The sequence below is a fragment of the Lucilia sericata genome, unplaced genomic scaffold (assembly GCF_015586225.1).
Source record: "Lucilia sericata isolate MDLA Ls3-8-SP2 unplaced genomic scaffold, ASM1558622v1 Contig000346F_arrow, whole genome shotgun sequence".
NCBI classification, from domain to species: Eukaryota; Metazoa; Arthropoda; class Insecta; order Diptera; family Calliphoridae; genus Lucilia; species Lucilia sericata.
In genome coordinates this window covers 269,364-289,034 of record NW_023994366.1, presented here as the reverse complement: position 1 = coordinate 289,034, position 19,671 = coordinate 269,364, and the positions used below count along the sequence as shown (strand labels likewise).

The window sequence follows — 19,671 nt, the reverse complement described above, 5'->3', positions numbered from 1 at the left end:
TCTATAGTCTGGACTATAGATTAGTCTATAGTCTGGACTATAGATTAGTCTATAGTCTGGACTATAGATCATTCTATAGTCTGGACTATAGATCAGTCTATAGTCTGGATTTTAGATCAGTCTATAGTCTGGACTATAGATAAGTCTATAGTCTGGACTATAGATCAGTCCATAGTCTGGACTATAGATCAGCCTATAGTCTGGACTATAGATTAGTCTATAGACTGGACTATGGATTAGTCTATAGACTGGACTATGGATTAGTCTATAGTCTGGACTATAGATCAGTATATAGACTGGACTATAGATCAGTCTATAGTCTGGACTATAGATCAGTCTATAGTCTGGACTATAGATTAGTCTATAGTCTGGACTATAGATTAGTCTATAGTCTGGACTATAGATTAGTCTATAGTCTGGACTATAGATCATTCTATAGTCTGGATTATAGATCATTCTATAGTCTGGACTTTAGATCAGTCTATAGTCTGGACTATAGATCAGTCTATAATCTGGACTATAGATCAGTCTATAGTCTGGACTATAGATCAGCCTATAGTTTGGACTATAGATCAGTCTATAGTCTGGACTATAGATTAGTCTATAGTCTGTACTATAGATAGGTCTATAGTCTGGTCTATAGATCAGTCTACAGTCGGAACTATGGATTAGTCTATAGTCTGGACTATAGATCAGTCTATAGGCTGGAATATAGATTAGTCTAAACTATAGATCAGTCTATAGTATGGACTATAGATAAGACTATAATCTGGACTATAGGTCAGTCTGAAGACTGGACTTAAGATCAGTCTAAAGTCTGGACTATAGAATATATAAAGATTGGTCTATAGTCTGGACTATAGATCAGTCTACAGTCTAAACTATAGATGAGTCTATAGTCTAAACTATAGATAAGTCTATATTATGGACTATAGATCAGTCTATAGTCTGGTCTATAGCCTAGACTATAGATAAGTCTTATCTATAGACTAGGCTATAGATAAGTCTGTAATCTGGTCTATATATCAGTCTAAAGTCTGGACTATAGATTAGTCTATAGTCTTTCTATAGTCTATAGTCTGGACTATAGATCAGTCTATAGTCTGGACTATAGATCAGTCAATAGTCTGGACTATAGATCAGTCTATAGTCTGGACTATAGATCAGTCTTTAGTCTGGACTATAGATCAGTCTATAGTCTGGACTATAGATCAATCTGTAGCCAAGACGATAAATCACTATATAGTGTGTAGGGTATTGATATTTAGTTACGTCTGGTAAAGCAGTTTTTTATATAAATTACATGTATTTGTATAGTTGTCATTTTGTGTATTTCTATGTTAGTATTTGTTTTGGATAACTGAAAAAACTAAAACTATAACAAAAAAAAGATGAATATCTTTATTATCACCAGTATTATCTTGTCCAAGCTATTCCAGCCAGTGATAATTCAATGTATGTAGTTTTTTCCTTAGATTTGTTAGTTTATTCAATGAATAACTACTTAAGCATACGGTTGCAAAATTAAAAAATACAAATACTTAAAAGTAATAAAAATAATAAATAAATAAAATATAAAAAAATTCCCAAAATAAAGAAAACATATTAATTACAAAATCCAACAACTATTAAGCAAACAAAAACGAAAACAAAAATCTACATAAATAACCGCTGGTATCCTGTCATTTATTAATGAAATTAATAAATTTATGCAAATTTCTCTTAAATAATAAAAAGAAATTTTAAGTGTCTTATAACAATTTAGTAACAATTATAACAACGAAGTGTGAAATAAGAAAATTAAATTCAACGAATTGAAAAAAATAATAATAATAATAAAAATCACTGGAAATGTTAATACCTCTAACGCCTTTGCTTTTAAAAATGTTTAATGTTTAGAAAATAATAAAATAATAAAATTTAATGTTACAATTCAAGAAAATAAAAAGAAGAATCCTGTAGTGACCGGTTATTAAAAGAAAAATTAATAAAATAGTAAAAATTATGAAAATTCTACAACTTAAAAGGAGTGAGATGATTTGAAATTTTGTTGCTTTTCCTTTCTTTTGGTTTCTGTTCGATTTTTATTTTATTTTTATAACGGCAAATTTTTTATTGGTCCCAAACCCAAACAATAATGTTAGACCGTTATACGAATCTGGTATTTTCATTTGGATTTGGTGTCATACTAATGTGGTAAGTTTAAAAATGAAACAATTAATAATTTGAGATCTGGTTCAGTTCTAGTCCGATATAGCTCTGTTATCTTCTAGTTCTGTTCTAGTTATGTTCTAATTCTGTTCTAGATTCTGTTCTAGTTCTGTTTTCTGTTCTAGTTCTGTTCTAGTTCTGTTCTAGTTCTGTTCTAGTTCTGTTCTTAGTTCTAGTCTGTTCTAGTTCTGTTCTAGTTCTGTTCTAGTTCTGTTCTAGTTCGTTCTAGTTCCGTTCTAGTTCCGTTCTAGTTCGTTTCTAGTTCTGTTCTAGTTCTGTTCTAGTTCGTTCTAGTTGTTCTAGTTTGTTCTAGTTCTGTTCTAGTTCTGTTCTGTTCTCTTCTAGTTCTGTTCTAGTTCTGTTCTAGTTCTGTTCTAGTTCTGTTCTAGTTCTGTTCTAGTTCTGTTCTAGTTCTGTTCTAGTCTGTTCTAGTTCTGTTCTAGTTCTGTTCTAGTTCTGTTCTAATTCTGTTCTAGTTCTGTTCTAGTTCTGTTCTAGTTCTGTTCTAGTTCTGTTCTAGTTCTGTTCTAGTTTATTCTAGTTCTGTTCTAGTTCAGTTCTAGTTCTGTTCTATTTGTTCTAGTTCTTATAGTTTGTTCTAGTTCTGTTCTAGTTCTGTTCTAGTTCTGTTCTAGTTCTGTTCTAGTTCTGTTCTAGTTCTGTTCTAGTTCTGTTCTAGTTCTGTTCTAGTTCTGTTCTAGTTCTGTTCTAGTTTCGGTTCTAGTTCTGTCTAGTTCTGTTCTAGTTCTGTTCTAGTTCTGTTCTAGTTCTGTTCTAGTTCTGTTCTAGTTCTGTTCTAGTTCTGTTCTAGTTCTGTTCTAGTTCTGTTCTAGTTCTGTTCTAGTTCTGTTCTAGTTCTGTTCTAGTTCTGTTCTAGTTCTGTTCTAGTTCTGTTCTAGTCTGTTCTAGTTCTGTTCTAGTTCTGTTCTAGTTCTGTTTCTAGTTCTGTTCTAGTTTCTGTTCTAGTTCTGTTCTAGTTCTGTTCTAGTTCTGTTCTAGTCGTTCTAGTTCTGTTCTAGTTTCTGTTCTAGTTCTGTTCTAGTTCTGTTCTAGTTCTGTTCTAGTTCTGTTCTAGTTCTGTTCTAGTTCTGTTCTAGTTCTGTTCTAGTTCTGTTCTAGTTCTGTTCTAGTTCTGTTCTAGTTCTGTTCTAGTTCTGTCTAGTTCTGTTCTAGTTCTGTTCTAGTTCTGTTCTAGTTCTGTTCTGTTCTAGTTCTGTTCTAGTTCTGTTCTAGTTCTGTTCTAGTTCTGTTCTATCTGTTCTAGTTCGTTAGTTCTGTTCTAGTTCTTTTCTAGTTGTTCTGTTTGTTCTAGTCTGTTCTAGTTCTGTTCTAGTTCTGTTCTAGTTCTGTTCTAGTTCTGTTCTAGTTCCGTTCTAGTTCTGTTCTAGTTCTGTTCTAGTTCTGTTCTAGTTCTGTTCTGTTCTAGTTCTGTCTCTAGTTCTGTCTAGTTTTTCTAGTTCTGTTCTAGTTCTGTTCTAGTTCTGTTCTTAGTTCTGTTCTAGTTCTGTTCTAGTTCTGTTCTAGTTCTGTTCTAGTTCTGTTCTAGTTCTGTTCTAGTTCTTATCTAGTTCTATTCTATTTAAAATATGCTTATTCAAAAACTTTTTTAAATTTATGTAAAATAAGCTTATTCAAAAACTTTTTAAAAGGACGTAAAAACAACCGCTTTATTCATAATTACTATTTCAAATGGACGTTTCGTTTCTATATAAAGAAAAGACAAAAAGGTCAACGAACAATTTGGCACAAACAAACATATAGCTTAACAATGTTGGCTCGTTATTACAGGAAAACCTCAAACCTTTAGCTACTAACTAGTAGCCCCCACCACCAACTTTTTAACTGTGTTAAAATGTTGGAAAAGAAACCCCAATTTATGATACAACAAGACATTATTACCATTTTTCGCAAACAAACAAAATAGTCACGAAAATTATATTGTTTTTTTTTTTTTTGCAAAATAAAATTATAATAAAAAAATAGTATAATAAACAAAGGTGAATATAGAATAAAATCGATAATTCTTAGACCTAGATAAGTTTAAAAATAAATATCAAACAGTTGACAAACAGTACTCAAGGTTAACAAAATCCTAACTTTATTTAATGTTACCTTAGCACGGAATTCATATTTATACAAAATAAAAAAAACACAAAAAACATATTGTATACAATAGTGAATTAAATACTTATTACAAATATTTATCAGAGTATGTGTGAAGATTTACAACAGTAAATGGAATGTTAATTGTTGAAGATATATACATAAATACATACATACAAAATAAACTGGAACTTAAAATATCTCTGATGGAAAGAGAAAATTTAGACAGAAGTGGTCTATCCACTAGTTGATGGCTTGATCTGTAGATTGCAACAGAACAGAACTAGAACAGAACTAGAACAGAACTAGAACAGAACTAGAACAGAACTAGATCAGAACTAGAACAGAACTAGAACAGTACTAGAACAGAACTAGAACAGAACTAGAACAGAACTAGAACAGAACTAGAACAGAACTAGATCAGAACTAGAACAGAACTAGAACAGAACCAGAACAGAACCAAAACAGAACCAAAACTGAACCAGAACAGAACTAGAACAGAAGTAGAACAGAAGTAGAACAGAAGTAGAACAGAAGTAGAACAGAAGTAGAACAGAAGTAGAACAGAACTAGAACAGAACTAGAACAGAACTAGAACAGAACTAGAACAGAACTAGAAAAGAACTAGAACAGAACTAGAACAGAACTAGAACAGAACTAGAACAGAACTAGAACAGAACTAGAACAGAACTAGAACAGAACTAGAACAGAACTAGAAACAGAACTAGAACAGAACTAGAACAGAACTAGAACAGAACTAGAACAGAAACAGAACTAGACAGAACAGAACTAGAACAGAACTAGAACAGAACTAGAACAGAACTAGAACAGAACTAGAAACAGAACTAGAACAGAACTAGAACAGAACTAGAACAGAACTAGAACAGAACTAGAACAGAACTAGAACAGAACTAGAACAGAACTAGAACAGAAACTAGAACAGAACTAGAACAGACCTAGAACAGCACTAGAACAGAACTAGACAGAACTAGAACAGAACTAGAACGGAACTAGAAAGACCTAGAACAGAACTAGAACAGAACTAGAACAGAACTAGAACAGAACTAGAACGAACTAGAACAGAACTAGAACAGAACTAGACAGAACTAGAACAGAACTAGAACAGAACTAGAACAGAACTAGCACAGAACTAGAACAGAACTCGAACAGAACTAGAACAGAACTAGAACAGAACTCGAACAGAACTAGAACAGAACTAGAACAGAACTAGAACAGAACTAGAACAGAACTAGAACAGAACTAGAACAGAACTAGAACAGAACTAGAACAGAACTAGAACAGAACTAGAACAGAACTAGAACAGAACTAGAACAGAACTAGAACAGAACTAGAACAGAACTAGAACAGAACAGAACTAGAACTAGAACGAACTAGAGAACTAGAACAGAACTAGAACAGAACTAGAACAGAACTAGAACAGAACTAGAACAGAACTAGAACAGAACTAGAACAGAACTAGAACAGAACTAGAACAGAACTAGAACAGAACTAGAACAGAACTAGAACAGAACTAGAACAGAACTAGAACAGAACTAGAACAGAACTAGAACAGAACTAGAACAGAACTAGAACAGAACTAGAACAGAACTAGAACTGAACTAGGACTGAACTAGAACTGAACTAGAACTGAACTAGAACTGAACTAGAACTGAACTAGAACTGAACTAGAACTGAACTAGAACTGAACTAGAACTGAACTAGAACTGAACTAGAACTGAACTAGAACAGAACTAGAACAGAACTAGAAAAGAACTAGAACAGAACTAGAACAGAACTAGAACAGAACTAGAACAGAACTAGAACAGAAATAGAACAGAACTAGAACAGAACTAGAACAGAACTAAAACAAAACTAGAACAGAACTAGAACAGAACTAGAACAGAACTAGAACAGAACTAGAACAGAACTAGAACAGAACTAGAACAGAACTAGAACAGAACTAGAACAGAACTAGAACAGAACTGGAACAGAACTAGAACTGAACTAGAACTGAACTAGAACTGAACTTGAACTGAACTTGAACTGAACTAAAACTGAACTAGAACTGAACTAGAACTGAACTAGAACTGAACTAGAACTGAACTAGAACTGAACTAGAACTGAACTAGAACTGAACTAGAACTGAACTAGAACTGAACTAGAACTGAACTAGAACTGAACTAGAACTGTACTAGAACTGAACTAGAACTGAACTAGAACTGAACTTGAACTGAACTAGAGCTGTCTAAAGACTAAACTATATTCTGTAACAAAATATTTATTCAATAATTTCTTTAAGTGTGCGTATAATTTACATACTTAGCACATAAATTACCTAAGTCATAAAATTTTAATTATGAAATATTTGCTCATAAAGCATTTGTATTCTATTTGAACAATTTATGACACATTAAGATAAATTAAATCACAAAACCATTGTTTAAAATAAAGTAATAGCAATATTTCTCTTTTGATTTTAGGTTAACCGAATCTACGGAAGCCAATGTAAATTATACAGCAAAACCAAGAGTGGTATTACCGCCTAATTATGTCAAGGGTAAGTTTTCTTTACATTACTTTAAGGGGGAAATGATAAATTTTTGCTATCATATACATATGAATGAGTGTATGACGTGTGAACAAAAATAACTAATAATTACCTCAAGTACAAAATGAGTATTTTAAAATTTATTATGCCTCCAACTAAAAATTTCAAGTTTAAGTTTTTTTTATTAAGCTGTGTGGAGATATTGATTTTAAAATGTGTGTAAATGCATAATCTAAAAAATAAAACACAAAAAAATTAGGAATTTAACAAATTTGCATTGAACTTGACACTGCCACTCAAGGACTTTTTAATGCAACAATATACAACACACAAAAACACTTGTCGTTTACACTTTTACTCCCAAGCAACACACACACTCAAAGGATTTACAGGGACACCCCAAAAATGAAAAAAAAGGAAACTTACAATCAACAAAAAAAGAGTTGTACGATCTGTGATAATGACTGTTAACACGAATACTTTGGCAAATCACTGTTTATTTATGTATTTGCTTTGTTCTGTTTTGTTTTGTTTTGCTTTTATTTTCATTTTGTTATTGTAAGAGGACACGTGAAATTTACACCTACAACTTAACACCCACCTCGTAACACACACACACACCAATACGGACTATTTGTTTTACAGCAACAATAAATTCAGTGCAAAACTGTTATTGATTTTTGTTGTCAGCAAATAGAGTGAAAGAGAGAGTAATACAAAACACGAGCCAGCCATGTGTTTGTGAATACCAGGGTCATGTTTTGTTAAATTTCCGTTTCCTTTCTCTACGTGAACCGGTATTTTCTTCATTTAAATTCTCTTATAGTTTACAATTAATTCATTTTAAATTAATGTTTGTTTAGTAAATAATTTAATTAATTAATTTTTCTTTCTTTTGCAGAAATACGGCCACCTTCAAGGAAGGGTTCTCCAGTTATAGTAGATTTTAGTATTTTTGTTGTAGATATAAATTCAATCAATGTAGAGGATATGGACTTTCGGTAGGTTTTTTTAAATAAATTAATTAAAAACTAAATGAACCCTACGAACGGACTAGACTAGAGACAGGACTACTGATTATCTATAGTCTTCACTATGGACTAGTATATACACTGGACTATAGTTTCGTTTATGCTCTGGACTGTAGCCTCGTCTATACTCTGGGCTATAGACTAGTCTATACTCTGGAATATAGACTAGTCTATACTCTAAACCATAGACTAGTCTATACTCTGAACTATAGACTAAACTATACTCAGGACTAGGAACTAATCTATACTCTGGACTAGGAACTAGTGTATACTATGGACTAAAGGCTAGTCAATACTCTGGATTATAGACTATTCTACACTCTACACTATAGACTATTATATACTCTACACTATAGACTAGTCTATACTCTACACTATAGACTAGTCTATACTCTACACTATAGACTAGTCTATACTCTACACTATAGATTAGTCTATACTCTGGACTATAGAGTAGTCTATACTCTGGACTATAGACTAGTCTATACTCTGGACTATAGACTAGTCTATACTCTGGACTATAGACTAGTCTATACTCTGGACTATAGACTAGTCTATACTCTGGACTATAGACTAGTCTATACTCTGGACTATAGACTAGTCTATACTCTGGACTAATAGACTAGTCTATACTCTGGACTATAGACTAGTCTATACTCTGGACTATAGACTAGTCTATACTCTGGACTATAGACTAGTCTATACTCTGGACTATAGACTAGTCTATACTCTGGACTATAGACTAGTCTATACTCTGGACTATAGACTAGTCTATACTCTGGACTATAGACTAGTCTATACTCTGGACTATAGACTAGTCTATACTCTGGACTAGACTAGTCTATACTCTGGACTATAGACTAGTCTATACTCTGGACTATAGACTAGTCTATACTCTGGACTATAGACTAGTCTATACTCTGGACTATAGACTAGTCTATACTCTGGACTATAGACTAGTCTATACTCTGGACTATAGACTAGTCTATACTCTGGACTATAGACTAGTCTATACTCTGGACTATAGACTAGTCTATACTCTGGACTATAGACTAGTCTATACTCTGGACTATAGACTAGTCTATACTCTGGACTATAGACTAGTCTATACTCTGGACTATAGACTAGTCTATACTCTGGACTATAGACTAGTCTATACTCTGGACTATAGACTAGTCTATACTCTGGACTATAGACTAGTCTATACTCTGGACTATAGACTAGTCTATACTCTGGACTATAGACTAGTCTATACTCTGGACTATAGACTAGTCTATACTCTGGACTATAGACTAGTCTATACTCTGGACTATAGACTAGTCTATACTCTGGACTATAGACTAATCTATACTCTGGACTATAGACTAGTCTATACTCTGGACTATAGACTAGTCTATACTCTGGACTATAGACTAGTCTATACTCTGGACTATAGACTAGTCTATACTCTGGACTATAGACTAGTCTATACTCTGGACTATAGACCAGTCTATACTCTGGACTATGGACTAGTCTATACTCTGGACTATAGACTAGTCTATACTCTGGACTATAGATTAGTCTATACTCTGGACTATAGATTAGTTTATACTCTGGACTATAGACTAGTCTATACTCCGGACTATAGACTAGTCTATACTCTGGACTATAGACTAGTCTATACTCTGGACTATAGACTAGTCTATACTCTGGACTATAGACTAGTCTATACGCTCGACTATAGGCTTGTCGATACTCTGGACTTATCAAAATTCTGGATTAATCAAAATTTTTACTAATAATTCTGTTTTTCTTTCATTTAGAGTAGATATGTTTATACATCAAAAATGGTTAGAATCCAGATTAGAAATATCCGATGACATTTTCGAAGAAGGAGACGATTATGTAACATTACTTCCAGAATTTTCGATAATCTTTGGCAACCTGACCCTTACTTTCTCAATTCAAAAATAGCTGGTAATTTTTTTTCTAGCATATTTATGAAAAATTTTCAAAAAACTATCTTGCCCAACAAACGCCATTTTTGCATTAAGCTTAATTTTGTTTATAATTTATTAAATGTTACGATAAAAGGCAAATAAACTATTTTATATATATATATTTAACTGTTAAAATGTGGGTAGTGTTTATTTTATTATAAGCCAAAAAAAAAGAAGAAGAACCACCATCATTCCTACATTTATTTTATATATTATAACTATTATTTCTCTATTCATTTTGTAATGGTTACCAAATTGATTAATTTTTCATTTTCTTTTTTTAACATTTTTTATTTGAAATATTTTTTCAAAACGAAAATATTTACAAAAAAATATAATAAAATCTAACCAATAAAAATAACCACGACCTCCACCACTAACCAACACTAATATGAACTAAAATCTAATGAAAAAACAACGCCTCTCTACAACAACTTAAAATAATAATAAAACTATAATGAAAACCTAAAAACAAATTAATCGAAAACCTATAAATAATATGTCTCTGCCTAACCAAACCATTACTAGGATTCGGAAGTCCATATGTTCCATCAACTTCTCTGCTACGCGACAAACATGACAGAGAGAAGAAAAATTTCCATCTAAACAAAACTTTAAGTATACACAATAAATAATTAACTAAATAAATATGTAAATTAAAATAAAATGATTTCTCAATATTCAATACAATCAATCAATCAACTCAAATGCATATTTGTCCAACAACAACAAAAAAAGCGTTAATTATCAATCATCATTCAAATATTCTTTCATCTATATAATTTTTTTGGGGGAGATGTACAAAACCAAATCATTAATTAAAACCAACTGTTTTTCAACTTGCTATTTGTTGTTATTTCAAGCACAGTGGGAGGGATTTGTAAAAATGATGGACTGGACTGTAGACTAGACCATGGACGGCCTTAGTATGGACTATATACTGAAGGATAGACTCAACTAAACACTATAGACTAGACAATAGACTAGACAATAGACTAGACTATAGACTAGACTATAGACTAGACTATAGACTACTAGACTATAGACTAGCCTATAGACTAGACTATAGACTAGACTATAGACTAGACTATAGACTAGACTATAACTAGACCTATAGACTAGCTATAGACTAGACTATAGACTAGACTATAGACTAGACTATAGACTAGACTATAGACTAGACTATAGACTAGACTATAGACTAGACTATAGACTAGACTATAGACTAGACTATAGACTAGACTATAGACTAGACTATAGACTAGACTATAGACTAGACTATAGACTAGACTATAGACTAGACTATAGACTAGACTATAGACTAGACTATAGACTAGACTATAGACTAGACTATAGACTAGACTATAGACTAGACTATAGACTAGACTATAGACTAGACTATAGACTAGACTATAGACTAGACTATAGACTAGACTATAGACTAGACTATAGACTAGACTATAGACTAGACTATAGACTAGACTATAGACTAGACTATAGACTAGACTATAGACTAGACTATAGACTAGACTATAGACTAGACTATAGACTAGACTATAGACTAGACTATAGACTAGACTATAGACTAGACTATAGACTAGACTATAGACTAGACTATAGACTAGACTATAGACTAGACTATAGACTAGACTATAGACTAGACTATAGACTAGACTATAGACTAGACTATAGACTAGACTATAGACTAGACTATAGACTAGACTATAGACTAGACTATAGACTAGACTATAGACTAGACTATAGACTAGACTATAGACTAGACTATAGACTAGACTATAGACTAGACTATAGACTAGACTAGACTAGACTATATACTAGACTATAGACTAGACTATGACTAGACTATAGACTAGACTATAGACTAGACTATAGACTAGACTATAGACTAGACTATAGACTAGACTATAGACTAGACTATAGACTAGACTATAGACTAGACTATAGACTAGACTATAGACTAGACTATAGACTAGACTATAGACTAGACTATAGACTAGACTATAGACTAGACTATAGACTAGACTATAGACTAGACTAAAGACTAGACTAAAGACTAGACAATAGGCTTGACAATAGGCTAGACAATAGGCTAGACTAAAACTAGACTAAAACTAGACCACAGACAAGACCATAGAGTAGACCATAGTCTAGACCATAGACCAAACCATGGACTAGACCATAGACCAAAGACTAGACCATAGGTTAGACTATAGACTTCACGATAGAACATGAATATACAAATTCCATCCACTGTGTGTCGTCTAATAAACACACACACACTTTTGTTTTTGTTTTATTTTTATAAACAAACAGTGGAGTCAAGGGTGAAAAACAAAATAGTAAAATATACATACATATTTACTTCATTTGATAGAAAAATTGTATTCAGTTAATTTAGTCCACCCTTTGCTCCACTGTGCGCTTAACTGCAAATTTGCTAAAGTTAGTTGTTTTGATTTGTTCTTAATTTTTTATATATTTTATTACAATTACAAAATATTTTCCCTTTAATAGAACACCCACTTATTGTGAACTTTTTATTTAAACCTTTTATTGACAAACACATATCAAAACACTAAATCTCCCCTTTTTTACAAAAGACAAAGCACCTACATACACATATTAGCCCCGCCAGTTGTCAGCCAGTTTTCTTTTTTACAATTCTACACCTGTTAATATTTATTTTGTTCCAAAAAATTATTTAAAGAACACAATACTTTTCCCCAAATTGTTTTTGTCCAGGATTTTCCATTTAAGTAAATCCTTGCAAAATGTTTGTCCAGTATACTTAAAGCTGAGTTGAGAAGTTGTTTGTTTTCATATTGTGTTTGTTGTTTTTGTTGTTTATATCAAAATTGTCAAGATAAAATGTTTGTGGTGAAGTGTTGTGTTTATACTTATGTTATTAATTAATTAATTAGTTTTTAATTAAATTATTTATGTTTATTATGTGGCTTATTGTAAAAATATGCTTTGACACAAGAAAAAAATAAAACAAAAAAAGAGGATTTTCATAATTTATTAAAGTAAACAGAGAGACTAACACTAATAATACACTCTCTAGAATTTTTCTAGCGTAAGAGCTCAATGAGAGAGGAACTCTCAATAATGTGTACAAAATATTTACATATTAATTTTTTCTATAAAGCCTTGTTTTAAATAAATTTAAACAAATTGGTTTGAATTATTTTTAAAAAGGTAAATAAAAATCTCAAAATTTTTATGAAAATCTTTTTTATCATTTACAAAATTCATTTTCAAACATTTAAGCTTTTTGCATTATCATTAGTAAGTATTTTATTTTAAAACTTATTTAAAAACAGAAAAGCATCAATTTGGCGTCAGATAAACAATGAACTATGTTGCAGAAACATGTCTATAGAATGGGCTATAGACTAGACTATAGACTAGACTATAGACTAGACTATAGACTAGACTATAGACTAGACTATAGACTAGACTATAGACTAGACTATAGACTAGACTATAGACTAGACTATAGACTAGACTATAGACTAGACTATAGACTAGACTATAGACTAGACTATAGACTAGACTATAGACTAGACTATAGACTAGACTATAGACTAGACTATAGACTAGACTATAGACTAGACTATAGACTAGACTAGACTAGACTAGACTAGACTAGACTAGACTAGACTAGACTAGACTAGACTAGACTAGACTAGACTAGACTACTAGACTAGACTATAGACTAGACTATAGACTAGACTAGACTATAGACTAGACTATAGACTAGACTATAGACTAGACTATAGACTAGACTATAGACTAGACTATAGACTAGACTATAGACTAGACTATAGACTAGACTATAGACTAGACTATAGAATAGACTATAGACTAGACTATAGACTAGACTATAGACTAGACTATAGACTAGACTATAGACTAGACTATAGACTAGACTATAGACTAGACTATAGACTAGACTAGACTAGACCATAGACTAGACTAGACTATGGACTAGACTATAGACTAGACTGTAGACTAGTAACATTATTGCAGACAATTTCTTAAAGAGAATTGTTTCTGTTTTGGGCTTAAAATGATTCTTGCTTTAAAGTATTAAAAACTTTAATAAATTTTCTGGCGCCAAAACTGTAATGTTTTCTTGTTTGACCTGTTTCACAAAAACTCAAACATTTCTGTAGTTCTTTTTTATTTAATATTTAGACATTTGTTTTTCTATAAATTCGTTTTTGAGTGTAATTAAAATGTTAAAAACATGCCAATGTTGTTTTTCCCTCCCTTCTCTCTGTTTGCCATTTCTTTTTTCACTTTCGTTTTATTTTTAGAAATTGCCACTTTAACCCACAAATTTACCTCGGTGACTTTGTATAAAAATAAAACCGTACGATATGCAGCACGTATGCATGCAATTATAGCCTGTCAAATGGAATTTCAATTATATCCCATGGACATACAAGTGTGTCCCATATACATTGAAAGTTGTAAGTACTTTTTTGATCTAAAGTTTAAAAGTGAATTAACTAATTTTAATCTTATTTTTTTTTATTTAATTATCCTCTTTCTCAAGTTTCCTCCAACAATAAAAAGGTTAAACTACGTTGGTCCGACTCGGGAGTAACACTTAATCCTGAACTAAAACTTTGCAATACAACTTGGGCCAACCTTTGGAACTGGAGGAAAGTGATGGTTATATGCCCGAAAAGGTGGGCAATTTTTCACGTTTAACCGTTTACTTTCGTTTTGAGCGTCAAATTGGTCATCATTTGATACAAACGTTTGCACCCTCCTCACTGGTGGTTATGCTGTCTTGGTTTAGTTTTTGGTTGGGTCTAGATGCCATACCGGGAAGAGTTACTCTATTGGTTACTTGTATGCTAACACTGGTGACTATGTTTACCGGCTTAAGAGCAGATATACCACCTGTGGCTTATGTTAAGGTAAGAAATCATTAAGAATTAAGGGTGTCAAAATGAGAAGTTTTCATTTGATTTGATGTTTTATTTTCCAGGCTTTAGATTTATGGATGGCCGGTTGTATGGTATCGGTATTTGCGGCCTTAGCTGAATTTGTAGTGGTTAAAGTTTTAGATGTTCAATATCAATATCAGGTTAACAAAATACCCAAAACGTTGCCAATGGTAAGAAACAAATATATGTATATGAATGTGAATTTCAACATTTCTTTATCTCTGGCGCACAATTCCCGAGACCAGAGAGAAATATAAACTAAACGATAGACTAGAGCTTAACCAGAACTAGACCTGGAACAGAACGAGAACAGAACGAGAACAGAACTAGAACAGAACTAGAACAGAACTAGAACAGAACTAGAACAGAACTAGAACAGAACTAGAACTGAACTAGAACAGAACTAGAACAGAACTAGAACAGAACTAGAACAGAACTAGAACAGAACTAGAACAGAACTAGAACAGAACTAGAACAGAACTAGAACAGAACTAGAACAGAACTAGAACAGAACTAGAACAGAACTAGAACAGAACTAGAACAGAACTAGAACAGAACTAGAACAGAACTAGAACAGAACTAGAACAGAACTAGAACAGAACAGAACTAGAACAGAACTAGAACAGAACTAGAACAGAACTAGAACAGAACTAGAACAGAACTAGAATAGAACTAGAACAGAACTAGAACAGAACTAGAACAGAACTAGAACAGAACTAGAACAGAACTAGAACACAACTAGAACAGAACTAGAACAGAACTAGAACAGAACTAGAACAGAACTAGAACAGAACTAGAACAGAACTAGAACAGAACTAGAACAGAACTAGAACAGAACTAGAACAGAACTAGAACAGAACTAGAACAGAACTAGAACAGAACTAGAACAGAACTAGAACAGAACTAGAAACAGAACTAGAACAGAACTAGAACAGAACTAGACAGAACTAGAACAGAACTAGAACAGAACTAGAACAGAACTAGAACAGAACTAGAACAGAACTAGAACAGAACTAGAACAGAACTAGAACAGAACTAGAACAGAACTAGAACAGAACTAGAACAGAACTAGAACAGAACTAGAACAGAACTAGAACAGAACTAGAACAGAACTAGAACAGAACTAGAACAGAACTAGAACAGAACTAGAACAGAACTAGAACAGAACTAGAACAGAACTAGAACAGAACTAGAACAGAACTAGAACAGAACTAGAACAGAACTAGAACAGAACTAGAACAGAACTAGAACAGAACTAGAACAGAACTAGAACAGAACTAGACAACTGAACTAGAACTAGAAACTAGAACTGAACTAGAACTGAACTAGAACTGAACTAGAACTGAACTAGAACTGAACTAGAACTGAACTAGAACTGAACTAGAACTGAACTAGAACTGAACTAGAACTGAACTAGAACTGAACTAGAACTGAACTAGAACTGAACTAGAACTGAACTAGAACTGAACTAGAACTGAACTAGAACTGAACTAGAACTGAACTAGAACTGAACTAGAACTGAACTAGAACTGAACTAGAACTGAACTAGAACTGAACTAGAACTGAACTAGAACTGAACTAGAACTGAACTAGAACTGAACTAGAACTGAACTAGAACTGAACTAGAACTGAACTAGAAACTGAACTAGAACTGAACTAGAACTGAACTAGAACTGAACTAGAACTGAACTAGAACTGAACTAGAACTGAACTAGACTAGAACAGAACTAGAACAGAACTAGAACAGAACTAGAACAGAACTAGAACAGAACTAGAACAGAACTAGAACAGAACTAGAACAGAACTAGAACAGAACTAGAACAGAACTAGAACAGAACTAGAACAGAACTAGAACAGAACTAGAACAGAACTAGAACAGAACTAGAACAGAACTAGAACAGAACTAGAACAGAACTAGAACAGAACTAGAACAGAACTAGAACAGAACTAGAACAGAACTAGAACAGAACTAGAACAGAACTAGAACAGAACTAGAACAGAACTAGAACAGAACTAGAACAGAACTAGAACAGAACTAGAACAGAACTAGAACAGAACTAGAACAGAACTAGAACAGAACTAGAACAGAACTAGAACAGAACTAGAACAGAACTAGAACAGAACTAGAACAGAACTAGAACAGAACTAGAACAGAACTAGAACAGAACTAGAACAGAACTAGAACAGAACTAGAACAGAACTAAAAACTAGAACTGGAACAGAACTAGAACTAAACTAGAACTAAACTAGAACTGAACTCGAACTCTGAACTAGAACTGAACACTAGAACTGAACTAGAACTGAACTAGAACTGAACTAGTAGAACTGAACTAGCAACTGAACTAGAAATGAACTAGAACTGAACTAGAAACTGAACTAGGAACTGAACTAGAACTTGAACTTAACGAACTAGAACTGACTAGAACTGAACTCGAACTGAACTAGAAACTGAACTAGAACTGAACTAGACTGAATAGAACTGAACTAGACTGAACTAGAACTGAACTAGAACTGAACTAGAACTGAACTAGAACTGAACTAGAAACTGAACTAGAACTGAACTAGAATGAACTAGAACTTAAACATAGAACTGAACTAGAACTTGAACTAGAACTGAACTAGAACTGAACTAGAACTGAACTAGAACTGAACTAGAACTGAACTAGAACTGAACTAGAACTGAACTAGAACTGAACTAGAACTGAACTAGAACTGAACTAAACGAACTGAACTAGAACTGAACTAGAACTGAACTAGAACTGAACTAGAACTGAACTAGAACTGAACTAGAACTGAACTAGAACTGAACTAGAACTGAACTAGAACTGAACTAGAACTGAACTAGAACTGAACTAGAACTGAACTAGAACTGAACTAGAACTGAACTAGAACTGAACTAGAACTGAACTAGAACTGAACTAGAACTGAACTAGAACTGAACTAGAACTGAACTAGAACTGAACTAGAACTGAACTAGAACTGAACTAGAACTGAAGTAGAACTGAACTAGAACTGAACTAGAACTGAACTAGAACTGAACTAGAACTGAACTAGAACTAGAACTGAACTAGAACTGAACTAGAACTGAACTAGAACTGAACTAGAACTGAACTAGAACTGAACTAGAACTGAACTAGAACTGAACTAGAACTGAACTAGAACTGAACTAGAACTGAACTAGAACTGAACTAGAACTGAACTAGAACTGAACTAGAACTGAACTAGAACTGAACTAGAACTGAACTAGAACTGACTACTAGAACTGAACTAGAACTAACTGAACTAAAACTGAACTAGAACTGAACTAGAACTGAACTAGAACTGAACTAAAACTGAACTGGAACTGAACGAGAATTGAACTAGAATTGAACTAGAAGTAAACTAGAACTGAACTAGAACTAGAACTGAACTATATACATGACTATAGACTAAACCATATAATGGACTGAGTTTGTGATCCAGAGATAAATATTTTCTTTATACAAATCTCCTCTACGACTTCTATCTTTGTTTCTTTTAATGGGTTCTCTCTTTTTATTTTAAAATAAATCTAAATTATTTATAGAAATAACTGCATTTACTTTGTTCTCATTTCATTCCAGCGCATAAGTAACATGGAAAAAGGTCAATGTGCAACGGTGGCTAGTTGGGAAGGCGGTGCTGTGCGATCACGCAAGGCTACACAAACACCAACAACACCCGGCCAGGTTAAAAAAGAAAACCTTGTCTTATTAATTGTGTTATTTACTTTTTTCTTCTCTCTCTTCTATAGACTTCTTTACAGGGCAATGGTGGTCCACCTAAACCGGCCAGACGTCAAAGTTTACTTTCAGTAGCCTGGACGGACATAGACACCGGCGTGGAGAAAATAATGTGGCGTGAAATAGATAAAGTTTCACGCGCTGTTTTCCCTATCTTATTTTTTGTTTTTGTCCTTTTGTACTGGCCCATATTGCTAATGAAATCATCCTAGGATTTAGGGAGTTCCAGAGAACATCTATCTGGACTCCGTTAAAAAAGAATTTGGAAGAAGATTACACTTCACTACAAACAAATACACGGCTTAAAATGCTTAGAACGATTTAAGAGAATAACATATGTATGTTTTTTATATAAATATTTAAAATTAAAGAATTTTTGTTTAAACTATTTTCTTACATTTTAAAACAAATTTTTAAAAAATTTTTTAACGTATTTTAATATTTTTTATAGTTTAACTATAAAATTACTTTAAATATTTATAAGTTCGAAAAACAAAACAAAACTTAAAAACGGGTTTTAATTTTATTTTTGTTATAAAATATTTAAACATTTTTTAAGAATCTTAAATTAATTTAATAATTTTAAGATTTTTTCGGTTTATTTGTTGTTTCCTTTAAATGTTTAAGGAAATTTTTGTTTAACAACATTAGTGTTAATGTTAAGCAACATGTTGAAGAGTTTAAACCTGTTAGCAACATGTTGAAGACTAAACATAATTAGACAACATGTTGAAGAGTAAAAATTATATTTTATTGGAAAGTTTACTCAGTTGGAGACAACTTTTCTATAGAAAATTTGTTACAATTGAAGGCATCCTTTCTATAGAAAATTTGTTTCAATTAAACGTCTCAATTGCAAGCAACCTTTTCTATAGAAAATTTGCCTCAGTTGCAAACAACTTTTTTATAGAAAATTTGCCTCAATTGCAAGCAACTTTTTTATAGAAAATTTGCCTCAATTGCAACCAACTTTTCTATGGAAAATTTGTCTCAATTACAAGCAACTTCTCTATAGACATTTTGACTCAATTGTAAGCAACTTTTCTATAGAAA

At 32.5% G+C, this 19,671-nt stretch overlaps 1 protein-coding gene across 1 annotated transcript; it reads left to right on the top strand.

Moving 5' to 3' along the window:
* Positions 1-1,458: 1,458 nt before the first annotated feature.
* On the top strand, positions 1,459-19,477 carry LOC119603926 (glycine receptor subunit alpha-2). The gene is given in 11 exon segments (XM_037956214.1): positions 1,459-2,196; positions 6,795-6,871; positions 7,764-7,863; positions 9,696-9,793; positions 9,796-9,849; positions 14,216-14,371; positions 14,458-14,526; positions 14,529-14,827; positions 14,899-15,027; positions 18,460-18,564; positions 18,630-19,477. Coding segments are annotated over 11 exon segments (1,347 nt in total). The 5' UTR covers positions 1,459-2,137; the 3' UTR covers positions 18,831-19,477.
* The last annotated feature ends 194 nt before the right edge of the window (positions 19,478-19,671 follow it).